The 13715-nt window shown below is 36.8% G+C and overlaps 1 protein-coding gene across 1 annotated transcript in view; it reads left to right on the top strand.

The window, feature by feature from the left end:
- GLCCI1 (glucocorticoid induced 1) overlaps positions 1–13715 on the top strand; it is a 105045-nt gene that overhangs the window by 45518 nt on the left and 45812 nt on the right. The window contains exon 3 of the mRNA XM_060633871.3: positions 9315–9401. Within this exon, the coding sequence (XP_060489854.3) occupies positions 9315–9401 (87 nt within the window). The remainder of the gene's footprint in view (positions 1–9314; positions 9402–13715) is intronic.

Raw genomic sequence — 13715 nt, forward strand, 5'->3', positions numbered from 1 at the left:
ATAATGTCTAAAAACTGAAAATTAGATCTCCTCATTTGATTTTAAATCTATTCCAATAGTAGTGATAGAACTTGTCAGAAAGGGTATTATTAAGTGTACATTCCAAGTAATAAATTGAATATTGTTCATACTTTTAATTCCTCACATAACTATCTCAAGCTGGTTGTATGTCAGTAGCCTATTAGTAACTGTTTCTCTAAAAAGCCAGAGAATAGTATATCTTTTTAAGTTTTTATTTTATTTATTTTGAGAGAGAGAGAAAGTGGGTGCGCATGGGTTGGGGAGGGGCAGCGAGGGGAGAGAATCCCAAGCAGGCTCCATTCTTCCTACTGAACCTGACATGGAGCGCAGTCTCATGACTGTGAGATCATAACCTGAGCTGAAATCAAGAGTAGGATGCTTAACTGACAGAGCTACCCAGGTGCCCCGAGAATAATATTTTTAATGTATACTTTATTTTACATTGCATCTTTAATTTTTGTGTTACATGTTCTCCACGTGACTTAAGGAACCTAACTGGATGGGTTATTAATGTGCAGTGCCTCCTGGCCTCTTCTATTGTATTACTTGACTAGTGCCTCTTTGTGACTTGAAACTTGTCAAGAAAAGCATGACAGAAAATACCAGTTATTTTCAAGAAGGTGCAAACAATCCTTGTGAGTTTCAGGTTCAGCAGTACATGGCTTTTTTTAATTGAAAAATGATTGATTTATAATTGCCTCATTTACCTAAAAAATTTTAGTAACAGTTTTATTGAGATATAACTTACATACCGTATGGTTCATATATTTAAAAGTGTACAGTTCAGTGGTTCTTCATATATTGAGGGTTGTGCAACCGTTGCTGTAATCAATTTTACAATATTTTCAGCGCTCCAAAAAGAAAGCGCTGTACTCGTTAGCAGTTACTGTTTGTCCCCAATCCTCTTTCTCTCAGTGGTAGGCACCCATGAATCTACTCTCTGCCTCTGTAGATTTGTATGTTCTGAACAGTTCAAATAAATGGACGCATGCAATTTGTGGCCTTTTGTGTCTGGCTATTACTTAGTATGCTATCTGTCAGGTTCATTCATCTTGTAACATGTATCAGTACTTCATTCTTTTTTATTGCTAACTAATATTCTAGGGTATAGACTCGAATTTATTTATACATTCATGAGTTGATGTACTGCTGTGACAATTTGTGCGCAAGATTTTGTGTGGACACATACTTTGATTTCTCTGAGAGTTGCTGGATCATATGGTAGCTCTGTGTTTAACTTTATCAGGAGAACATTTTTAGATACTTTTGCCTTCACATAATTAAAGTGTACCATGAAGGCATACCTGAACTGAATTATAACTTCCTATCAGTATTCTCATCAATAACTTCCCACTAGTATTTCTGAGTGTTTGACATTTCAATGACCTTCAGTTTTCAGTTACTCTAAACACTTAAATGTTCCTGCTTTTCTTTTTTTTTTTTTTTTTAATTTTTTTTTTTAATGTTTATTTATTTTTGAGACAGAGAGAGACAGAGCATGAACAGGGGAGGGGCAGAGAGAGAGGGAGACACAGAATCCGAAACAGGCTCCAGGCTCTGAGCTGTCAGCACAGAGCCCGACGCGGGGCTCGAACTCACGGACCACGAGATCGTGACCTGAGCCAAAGTCGGCCGCCTAACCGACTGAGCCACCCAGGCGCCCCGTTCCTGCTTTTCTAAAATCTCCAACTCCAGGGGCACCTGGGTGGCTTAGTGGTTGAAGTGTCTGACTCTTGATTTTGGCTCAGGTCATGATCTCACTGTTCGTGAGTTGAGCCCCACATCGGGCTCTGTGCTGACTGTGTGTCTCCCCTCTCTCTCTGCCCCTACTCTGCTTGTGCTTTCTCTCTCAAAATAAATAAACTTAAAAAAGAAATTTAAAATCACCAACTCCATTTCCATAGCCAGTAGTTGGTGATCTATATGTAGTCCGGAGTCTGGGTCCCTTATAGTCTGGAGAAAACCCTAACCCTCCTAGTCAAAAGAAACCTGAAAAATATTTTATGTAATGTATACTAACATTCTTTTTTTTTTTATAAAGTTAATTTTTTTTTTAATGTTTTTATTTATTTTTGACAGAGAGACAGAGCCTGAGCAGGGGAGGGGCAGAGAGAGAGGGAGACACAGAATCTGAAGCAGACTCCAGGCTCTGAGCTGTCAGCCCAGAGCCTGATGCGGGGCTCAAACCCACAGACTGAGAGATCGTGACCTGAGCTGAAGTCGGACGCTCAACCGACTGAGCCACCCAGGCGCCCCTACTAACATTCTAACTTAATGTAATGTGTAGTCTGTCTCCCAAAATAGATTTGACATTTGTGTCTGAAGTTAGGAGGGCTTCCTTAGTGTAGGTGTGTGCACACTTACCGGTCATATAGCAGAGCTATCTTAGTATTATTTTTTAAAAAATCCTGTTGTAAATTTTGAAAATAGTCATCATTGTAGAAAATTTAGAAAATACCAAAAAACCACTTAATTAGTTGCCTATATGCCTAACATCCAGACATAGCCATTTCTTATTTGATATGTATCTTTCTATATTTTTATTATTTACATTTAAAAAATAAGTAAAAATAAAGGCTTTTAAAAATAGAATTCACATAGGTAGTATTTTGTAACCTTTTTAATAAGTCATAGCATTTTCCCATTCCATTCAATGTTCCTAAACATGATTTTAAGTCTTTTTTTCCCCGATTTTTATTCTCATTCAGCTGAAAAAAATTATGGATTTACAATAGCATAATCTAGAATCCTCACTACTATTTATAGTTTGAAATATCTCTTTCTAGCGCTTTTCTGTTTGTGTGTATTTGCTTACTGAAGTGGGATTGTCATCCATGTGCAGTGGTTGTCACATTGTGAGAATATACCACAATTTTTCATTTCCCTACTAATAGACATTTAATTTATTTCCATTGCATCTCTGGGGGTACATCTCAGGTTAATTCTTAGAAATAGAATTACTGTGAATATTGTTAAGGTTGTCGGCACACTTATCATTGCTTTTTCTCAAATTAGCATTTCTTACAGAGTATGGCAGATTATTTCATTTTATCATGTGTAGCACACCTGCAATAATTAATTTCTGTGGTATTTCCTGTTTTCAGAAATTGCAGTTGGCTAACACTCTCCCTCCCCCTTACCGTAACCTTAAGAAATACAGCTTCTTAACTCTTCTGAATAAGTTCCCTGTTTACTAATCTGGAAAATCACAAACCATTACTTCACAGATTTTCATTCAATTGTGTGTTGAGCACACTGCGGCCTAATTAGATATAGATTTTGTACACTTTGCTTAAATACGCAGGCACGTTAATCCTTTGCTAGGGACTATTGCTTAATGTTCCTCACTAAAGAAAAATTTCTCCCTTTCAATATAACTTTCTACATGGCTCCAAATGGTATTTACATTAGTGTATGGTAATTTCCAAAGATGTAATTATATGCAAATTGATATTATACTTGTTAATGGATATTAGCCTACAAGGAAAATGAGTGGATATATGGTCAGCAGGCACCTTGAGTGAAAAATCTATTATTCATTTTTATTTCCTTAGTCTAATAGTGGTTTTCAAACTTCAGTTTGCATCAGAATCATCTGGAGAGCTTGTTAAAACGTAGATTGCTAAACTGTATCTAAGAATTCCAGATTTAGTAATTCTGGGATTGACCCTGAGAATCTGCATCTCTAATATCCCAGATGACACAGGTGCTGCTTGTCCACAGACCACACTTTGAAACTGGTCTAACCTGATGAACACATAACTTGCTATATAGTTGAAGTGTGATTAAAAAAAAAAAAAAATTGAGCATGTAACTGCTGCAATCACTGAATTCCTAAAGCTTTTTCAGCAGAACTCTTTCTTTTCTATGGTATTTGTTAACAAGTGAAACAACTATATATATTTGTGTCTAGTTATGAAACTTTATACCTGTATACTATTATCAGAAGAACAAAGGGATAACAATAGTAGAATCATTATCTTTTTTCTGCTCATTTTAATTTAATTTTTTTAAAGGCATTTTTTTTTTAGTCTTTATTTATTTTGTGAGAGAGAGAATGAGAAAGGCATGTGCACTCAAGAGTCAGGGGCACCCAGGTGGCTCAGTGGGTTAAGCATCCCACTCTTGATCTCAGCTCAGGTCATGATCTCATGGTTGGTGAGTTTGAGCTCCATGTTGGGCTCTGCCCTGGCAGCATGGAGCCTGCTTGGGATTCTGTCTCTCCCTCTCTCTGCCCCTTTTTCTGCTCATGTGTGCGAGCTCGCTCACTCGTTCTCTCTCTCTCTCTCTCTCTCTCTCTCTCCCTCCCTCCCTCCCTCCCTCCCTCCCTCCCTCTCAATAAATACATAAATAAATAATCAAGAGTTAGACACTTAACCAACTGAGCCACCCCGGGCATCCCTGTGCTCATTTTTAATGCTTCATAACTCTTTATTTCAGCTCAGGTCATGATCCCAAGATTGTGGGATTGAGCCCTGCCTTGGGCTCTGTGTTGAGCCTGGAGCCTTCTTAAGATATTCTCTCTTTCTTCCCCTCCTGGCTCCTTCTCCTTTTGCCGAGCCCCCCACTCATGCTCGCTCGCTCTCTCTGTCCAAAAATAAAAATAAATCTTAAAAAAATTTTTTTTAATAAAAGCTTTTTAGAAGCTTAAACATTTTTTTATTAGTAGTTATATTTATAAATAATGAAGGGTTTGTAAATTGTCTTTTAAAACTTTTTATAACTTAAAATTGATCTGTAATCACAACAATGACTAATGTAATTGATTCATGTAATTTAATTTCATGTCTTACCATTTTGGTCTGTACTTTAATACTAAGGATCATCTCTTTAAGTGTTGTAAGATAGTTAGCAGTCAGTAATGATATTTCCAATATTGATTATAAACTACATTAAATTCCAAGACCAAAGATTTAACTGTATAAAACATAGATTTTTAACTTTTGCATAAGAGGTGCCTGTCTGGCTTAGTTGGTGGAACATGAAACTCTTGATATTGGGGTCATGAGTTCAAGCCCCACACTGGGTGAAGAGCTTACTTTAAAAAAAAAAAAAAAGTTTTACTTAAGTTTTAAATAAGATCATGAGAATTTTTTCAAGTACTTAGGTTTTTTGTTTTTTGGGGTTTTTTTTGGTTTTGTGGGTTGTTGTGGAAGTAGCTTTGGGCTCTTGCATATTGAAAAAAGTACTTTCTTGCTAGGAGCTAATTTGCCCTTGCTAGTTTGTGAATAAAGCCTATTATAAAATTCTCCAGTGTTCACATCTATAAGGGACCATTACCCAGAATATACAAAGAACTTTTAAAGCTCAACAACAAGAAAACAAACAACCTGATTAAAAAATGGGCCAGAGACCTTAATAGATACTTCACCAAGAAATATGGCAAACAAGCATATGAAAAGATGGCTTCTCATCATTTGTCATCAGAGAAATGCAAATTAAAACACACCTATTAGAATGGCCAAAATCCAGGACACTGATAATACCAGATGCTGGCCGGGATGCAGAGCAATGGGAACTTCCATTCATTGCTGGTGGGAATGTGATACACTACAGCTGCTTTGGAAGACAGTTCGGCAGTTTCTTACAAAACTGAATGTAGCTTTTTCACACCGTCCAGCATTTGTGCTCCTTGGTATTTACCCAAAGGAGTTGCAAACTTTTGTCCATACAAAAACCTGGACATAGATAACATCTATGCAGCTTTATTCATAATTCCCAAAACTTGGAAGCAGCCAAGGTGTCCTTCCGTAGGTGGATGAGTAAGTGTGGTGCATCCAGACAACTGTATTACTGAGCACTAAGAAGAAATGTGCCATAAAGCTGTGAAAAGACATGGACGAACCTTAAATATACATTACTGAGTGAAAGAAGCCACTCTGAAAATGTGACCCTACCATACGATCCCAACGATACGACATTCTGGAAAAGGCCAAAAAGGAGAAAGTAAAAAGATCAGTGGTTGCCAGGGTTTAGGGGATAAGGAGAGGAATGAAGAGGTAGAACACAGAGGATTTTTAGGACAGTGAAAATACCCAGCATGATAGTATAATGGTGGCATACGTGTCACACGTTTGTCCACATCCATACAATGCACACTGCCAAGAGTGAGCTCAAATGTAAACTGTGGACTCTGGGTGATGATGATGGATCGATGTAGGTTAATCAGTTGTGACAAATGTACCACTCTGGTGGGGGATGGCTGTGCGTGTGGGGCATGAGGGGTATATGGGAAATCTCTGCAACTTTCTCTCAGTTTTGCTGTGAACCTAAAAATGCTCTTAAATGAGTGTGCAGTCCCATGCACTAGAACTGTTTTCTGTATAATTCACTCATAGAAGAAGAGGTCCTCACACAGGAAACCAAGAGGTAGGTGGATGGACCTGAGGGTTAGAGAGGAAGCTTCATGGGCTGGATTTTGGATAATTCCAAGAGGTGAAGATAAAAAATGAAAATGGCCTTGGTATCCTTATCACTCCAAGGGAATTTTTTTAAGCCAGTAGTCTTAGAGATAGGCTTTAGTTCTGCATTGTTCAAGTATACAAAAGGTTTACTTTCTCTTCCTTGGTAGTGTAAGTGGAGGCAACTAGAAAGGAAGAATCCCCTAAAGTGGCTGGCTGAAGAGCAAGCAATCAGATACAGTCCACATTATTGAGGGGATTATATTCCTTTCCAAGTGTTAATAAGTCTACTTCTAAAATAAGTGTTCTGGGGTCATTTAAGTAAAAGAAAGAAAGTAAAGCAGGTTTTAAAAAAGTGTGTATTTGAGTTTTTGAAATGGTAATTGTATTGTACATGAGGTATGGGGAAGTATGAAATACAGTATTTCCCAAATTAATTTGGCCATAGAACAGTTTTATCTTTATTCTTATCAGCGTCCAATAGCGATGTTATAAGTAGCACAGTTCATAAAATTCTACTCTAGATTAATGGAGAATCTAGTTGGAAGGAATTTCTTGCTGATATGAAAGGAAAGGATTTTTGCTGCTTTGTATTGTTGCTTATTGAATTTAAATAGTAAAGCATTTCTCAAATGCTCAGATTTAATAAATTAGATACAAATTAGTTCATCTTTTGTGACTTCACAAGCATGAACTTTACATAGATTTAATAAACCAAGTAGCCATCTTTTGGTTTTGCTTTGACTAAAGTAACTTGTTAAAAATCTGCGATTAAATGTATAAAACACTGCTCCCAGTAGAACTTTCTGTAGCAATGGAAATGTTCCACATCTGTGCTGTCTTGTATAGCAGCCAGTAGCCACTAGCCACATGTGGTTACTGAGCATTTGAAATGCGCTAGTGTGACTAAGGAACTGAATTTTTAGTTTTATTTCATTTTCATTAATGTAAATTGTTGCATGTGGCTAGTAGCTGTCTTATTGGACAATGTGGTCTATAGAATATATTTACAGACTCGAACCTTTTCTATTTATTTAAAATTGATGTGATTAAAATGAAATTACTTTCTGGGGAGTATTTTTTGGAAAAGTTGGTACTATGATGAATGTATTTAAACAATTTATATGCATGTAATTCTGCAGCCACATGTCAGAGTACTCTTCTAATAGTTTTGCACTCTTAAAAACCTACATGTTTTACTAGCTGGATTTCAGGAATATAAATGCTCCTTTGTAGTTAGTTTTTATTTCTTTTGTATAACTAACACTACATTCTGAAATAATGATATAGGTTTTCACATTCAGTTTTAAGAAAAGAATGATAGTATGAAGAAAGAAGATCTTTTGTGAGATAAGAGACCTCAGATGTAGCTCCATTTGCCACTGGTGTGCCTGGCAGTAGTAAGGCAATTGTAAAAGTTTTGTGGCTATTGATTTAACTCTCAGTTGGAGATACCTATACAGTTTATGTAATAAATGTCCTTTGAAAAAATTGGAGTTGTACCAAATGAAAATAATTCCTGTTAGAAATGTAATTATTAAATAATTATGGAACATACCAGAAACTTGACTCCTTTTCTGTGAAGTACTTTTGAGTTTTAAACATTGTGATCCTTAGTCATTTGAGTTTTGACAAGACTAATGCTTACACTTGGTAGAAAAGTAAAAGTATTGAGCATGTAAATTCTAAAAATGAAAGTTTGATGAAAATAAACTGTTTTACTCTCAATTATCACTGAACAGCTTCACTTTGGTACTTGAACTGGTTGGTTAAGCAGCTTGTTTGTGTTTTTATTCACCTACCATTTAATTAATTGTTGGTTTCATTTTGGAGCATTATTACTCTTAAGAGGTAATTACTTAAAAAGTTGTTCACAAGCATTTTGAATTGTATAGAGTAGAACTGAGGCCTTTTTCATAAGAAGTTATATAGCATCAACCTCAACATAAGGATTGATTTTTTTTCAGTCTATAATAAACAATAATTTTTCAATCTATATGTGTTGATTGTGCTAATCGTTATCCTTTGTCTAGCTGTAGTGCTTTTTACTTTCCCTGGTTTGCATTCCACTAAGAGTCTTCTCATATCTTAAGGATGATATTTTAACATTTTGACTTTTTTATACAACTACTAAATGGTCTCACTATTTGGCATTTAGCGTTTTGTGTTATGTTTGGGTATAGTGTCTGCTACTTGTTGAATGATTGAAAATGAGGTTTAAGGTAAAAACTCTTTTCTGACATGTAGCTCAAGTTTTTTTTTTTTAATGTATTGTTTCAGATCATAGTAAGTTCATTCAGATTTAATGTTTTTCTTTGTCATTTTAATAATTTTATATTTTTATTTAAAGACGCTTGATGTTTTTCAAAAGAGGATACTATTGCTAATACTCTCTTTCCTGAGTGTAGGAAGAGTAGTACAATCTGCTCTTTAGCTAGATATTTGACTTGTAGGTCATCTGTAATCCCACTGCTTCTGAGCTAGTTCTGTTAATCTCATTTCCATCTCTTTTACTTAGGACAAATGCCATTTTATATTTAGTTTGGCTATTCTCTTTAAAAGCTCAAAAATGTGTATCTTCATAATTCTCTTTGATTTGATAACTTTTAAGTTATTAATGTTGTTGTAAAAAAAAAAAAAGCCAAAATGTTTTGAATGACATTATTCAGAGATGTCGTAGATTGGTAATGTCTAATTCAGAATATGACAGAATGTTTTAAACATTTCACGGGTCATGAAAAATCTTAGCACTTAAGGGATTTTAGTATTTAGTATAACTTAACTGGTATGTGCTAAGATTTTGAAATATGTTTGAAATGCTGTGAGATTAAGAAGTAGAGACAAAATTCCTTATTTTATTATTTGTATTATCATTTTTTTCTTTTATTAAAGACACCTAGTTGTTGGGCAGAAGAGGGTGCCGAAAAGAGGTCACATCAGCGTTCTGCATCATGGGGGAGTGCTGATCAACTAAAGGAGGTAAGTTATTTGTTTTCAGTCTATAACCTGTTTTAATCCTAGCAAATTATGTTTCCTGAATAAATGATACCTCTGTTATTTGTCCTAACCTTACCTCCTTCACAGTTTGAATGGTTGCCTTCTAGGTTTGGGTGAACAAATCTGAGTTTACCTTATTTGTGCCCTTCCTGTCCTTTATAAATATTTGTAATGCACCCACTCAGCTTGTACCTTTTCAGAGTGAAGTCTGGTTTTATGTAACAATCTCTATGTCTTTTTTCTTTTAGTTATCTTCTGTTCCCACTTCAGCCTTCTTGATTTTAAGAAGTTACAGCAACCAGAATTCTAGATCATTGCTTTGTACAATGGTAGAATAGTATATTCTGCTTCTCATATGTTTTTTGTAATATCCAACATATTGTTGCCCTTTGAGAACCAAGAGTGCAGTGGAATACATGTCTTTTAGGAATAGTTTTTATAACTCATTCCTTTATTATCAAAACATAAATTATAATCATCTTGATGTATATTTTGGATGGTTTTTCATGATAGTGTTATCTTTTATCCATCTAAATTCTTATATAATTGTTTTTATAAAATTACAAAAACTTAGGGTTGAAAGGTCATCTAGTTCATCTCCTAAATAAACACTCCTTAAAAATGTGGTCATCTAGTCTGTTAGGATCATTCTCAGTGAGAGAAGCTCATCGCTTTGCACAAGAGCAAAATGAGTCCATTTGTTTTAGCTTAAGTTGTTAAATAGTTTATTTTGCATAATGAACTCAAAATTATACCCCTAAGTTTGACTCTGCCTGATGTATCAATACTGAGTAAGTCTACTTCAAATATTTGAAAGGCTAGCATCATGTCATTTTTTTTTTCAGAGTAAACATTGACATTACTCTCATTATTTTTCATGTGTCATAGTTTCTATACCTCTTAATGTTACTTTCATCTATTGTGGGTTATCACTATCGCTCAAATACTATGGTGTCTAGACTGAATAGATCTAGTCTGTTAGCATGATTTTGCCTGTGACTATATTACATTTTTAGTAGCTTCTGTATTATAGTGCTGTAGGGAAATCCTTAACTTTTCTATATACCCTGTACACAGCACACATGCACAAAATGAGTTTTTCCCAGCAGGAACAAAAAAGAAGGGAAGCTGAGTCTAATATGTCTAGTCTAAAATAGCTACATATCTGTGCATAGAATATGAATAACAAAAAAGTGAACTTGCACTTTGATCTTAGAGATAAATACAATCTCAAAATTATAGCCAAGAGGCCCCCGAGTGGCTCAGTCGTTAAGCATCCGACTTTGGCTAAGGTCATGAACTCACGGTTCAGGAGTTTGAGCCCTGTGCCAGGCTCTGTGCTGACAGCTCAGAGTCTGGAGCCAACTTTGCATTCTATGTCTCCCTCTTTCTCTGCCTTCCCCCGCTTGCTCTCTGTCTCTCTCTCAAAGGTAGATAAACAATTAAAAAAACATTTCAAAGTTTTAGCCAAGATTTGGTATAATTAAATTTTGGACTGCAGCAGCACATGATATATATGTATATACACACTATTAAAAAAGGAATATCTGAGATGACTGAATGAGAGATTTGGTCACTCTCTCCACAAAGCAAACATAAAGCTGGACAAAGCTGTCAAAACAACTAATTCAGTGCTCTAGAAATCAACTAAACAAATTGAGAAACTTCATGAAAATCACTGAACCCAGTGACAGACTTGTGGTGTTATCTGTGCTACTCCTCATCCTCTCTTCCTCATGCCCAGCTTTGTTGGTATGGCATTTCAACCAGGATGGGGCAAGCCTTGAAGATTGGAAGTATTGTAGCCCCAGCTGGAGAAAGGGCACTCTCTCACAGTGTTGTAGGTTAAAATAGTAAACTTAGTTGCAGACAAACAGGGAAGACCAATGCCTTAGCTAGTCTAAGGCTTTGCTAGTCTAGTCCAATTTGTGGCAAGTTAAAGACTCATGAAATAGCAGGATTTTATAGAGAGTTCTAGGAGACAAGATAGTCATGGGGGATTGATAAGTTCACACATCCCAGGTTGACCGGAGGCTGTAGATATGCACAGCAGAATATGAAGTGGGCCTAAGCCACCTATGCATCATTGGTCTGTGGAGCCTAGGAATATGTGAAGAGGAGAGTCAAATGGGCCTAGTGGTAGTAAAACCTGGGGCCATCTTGTGAAAGGCTCAGACTTTGAATGCCCTCCTCATTCCACGCACAAATCTCATCCTTGGAATGGAAGCCTTATTAGATTGAGATAATTAAATAAAATCTCTAATCAGTCTTTAGCCAAACACCAAGGTGAACACTGGAGACCAGCTTGAAAAGGTCTTAAAAAGCAAGCCTTAAAAATAAAAATGGGATGGGGCACCTTTGTGGCTCAGTTAGTTAAGTGTCCAACTTCACCTCCTGTCATGATCTCATGGTCTGTGAGTTTGAGTCCCACATCAGGCTCTGTGCTGACAGCTCAGAGCCTGGAGCCTGCTTCGAATTCTGTGTCTCCCTCTCTCTCTGCTCCTCCCCCTGCTCAGACTCTATCTCTCTCTCTCTCTCTGTCTCAAAAATAAACATTAAAATTTTTTTTAAAAAAAATGGGGTTGGAGAGAATGGAGTAGAGACCTCAGTGGCCACACAATGAAGGGGAAACATACTTTTAGTTCATCAAGATGCTAAAACACAAACAGATAAGACAACAACAACCCTCAAGGAAAATCAGAAGCTAGAGTTGCTGCAGTGTATCATTTAAAATATCCAATATTCAACAAAAAGTTTAGAGATCTGCAAAGAAGCAAGGAAGCATGACTCATACTTAAGAAAATCACTAGAAATTGTATATAAGTGTCTCCATATGTTGGATTTAGCAGAGAAAAACATTAAAGCAGTGATTATAAGTGTGTTCAAAAAAACCCAGAGAAAACCGTAAAGTATTAAAGGGGAAGTAGGGTGACAGTGACTCAATGAATAAAGAATTTATTAAAAAGGTAATTATTATAAAAGAGAAACAAAAGCTCTAGAGTTAAAAAGTATAGTAACTAAAAGCAAAAGTTCACTAGATGAAGTCAGTAGCAGATTTTAGATGGCAAAAAAAAAAAAAAAATCAGTGAATTTGCATATATCAGTAGAATTTATATACCCTGAAGAATAGAGAAAGATTGAAGAAAAGTCCACAGAGCCTCAGAGGTTTGTGAGAAAACATTAAGTAGATACACATACATGTAATGGGGGACCCAGGAGAGAAGAAAGAGAGAGGACTTAAAAATGTATGAAGAAATAATGGCAGAAAACTTTCCAGATTTAATGAAAAGCAATCTATAGATTCAAGAATCTCCATAAACCCCAAGTTGGAAAACATAAAGAGAACCCACACAGACACATCATACTTAAACTGTTAAAAGCCAAAGGAAAAAAGAAAATCTTGAAAGCTAGATGAAGAAAATGAATCATTACACATAGGGAACTAATAATACATTTAATGGCTGACTTTTCCATCTGAAGCAGTAGGGACCATAAAGCCTGACATACTGAAAATGTTGAAAGCAAAAAATGGTCAACCAAGTATTCTGTATCCAGAAAACCTAGTCTTCTACGATAAAAGTGAATTATTCTCAGGTAAACAAAGATTGAGAGAATTTCCTGCTAGTAGACCATCTTGTGAGAAATACTAAAGGAAATTCTTCAGGCTGAAAAGAAATGACTCCAGATGTTAATTCATATCTGTGCAAAGAACTCAAGAGTCTTGAGTATGGTAATGTTTGGGTAAATATAAAAGAGTCTGTAGATATATTTTTCTCATTTTTCCACATTTGAAACACGTAAAATCATATAAAGCAATAAGTCTACTGTGTCAGATAAGCTTTCTTATCATAAGGCCTGCTGAGCACCAGAGGCACTGCTGTGTAGGGGGTGGGGTGCCTGCATGGGCACCCAGGTTAGTGGCTGCGCAGCCCAGGGCTGGAGAACTTGTCACCCCCACTGCCACCAGGGAGATGCTGCGAGCCCAAGCCCATCTGCCAGCCTGCCTTGGAGCTTCTCCTTTCTTGGCCCCCACCTCCCTTCCCCCACCTCCCTCTGTGGCTGCTAGGTGCGCTCCCCCTACCAAGCTGTCTCTTTTCTCTTTCTCTACCTACCACCCGCCCGCCCCCCCCAACCCCACTGCTTCTGCAGCCAGTGGGAGGGACTGGGACTGGGACTTCCTGAGGTCCCAGGGATGGGGCTGGGGCTGGGGCCCATTGGCTGCAACCAGCCCAGGCCTCTGAGAGAGAAGGGGGCTCTGGGTCTGTCCCAGTATTGGCCTGGGGGAGGGGACCACCA

Source organism: Panthera onca, chromosome A2 (genome assembly GCF_046562875.1).
Source record: "Panthera onca isolate mPanOnc1 chromosome A2, mPanOnc1 haplotype 2, whole genome shotgun sequence".
In the NCBI taxonomy this organism is placed as follows: domain Eukaryota; kingdom Metazoa; phylum Chordata; class Mammalia; order Carnivora; family Felidae; genus Panthera; species Panthera onca.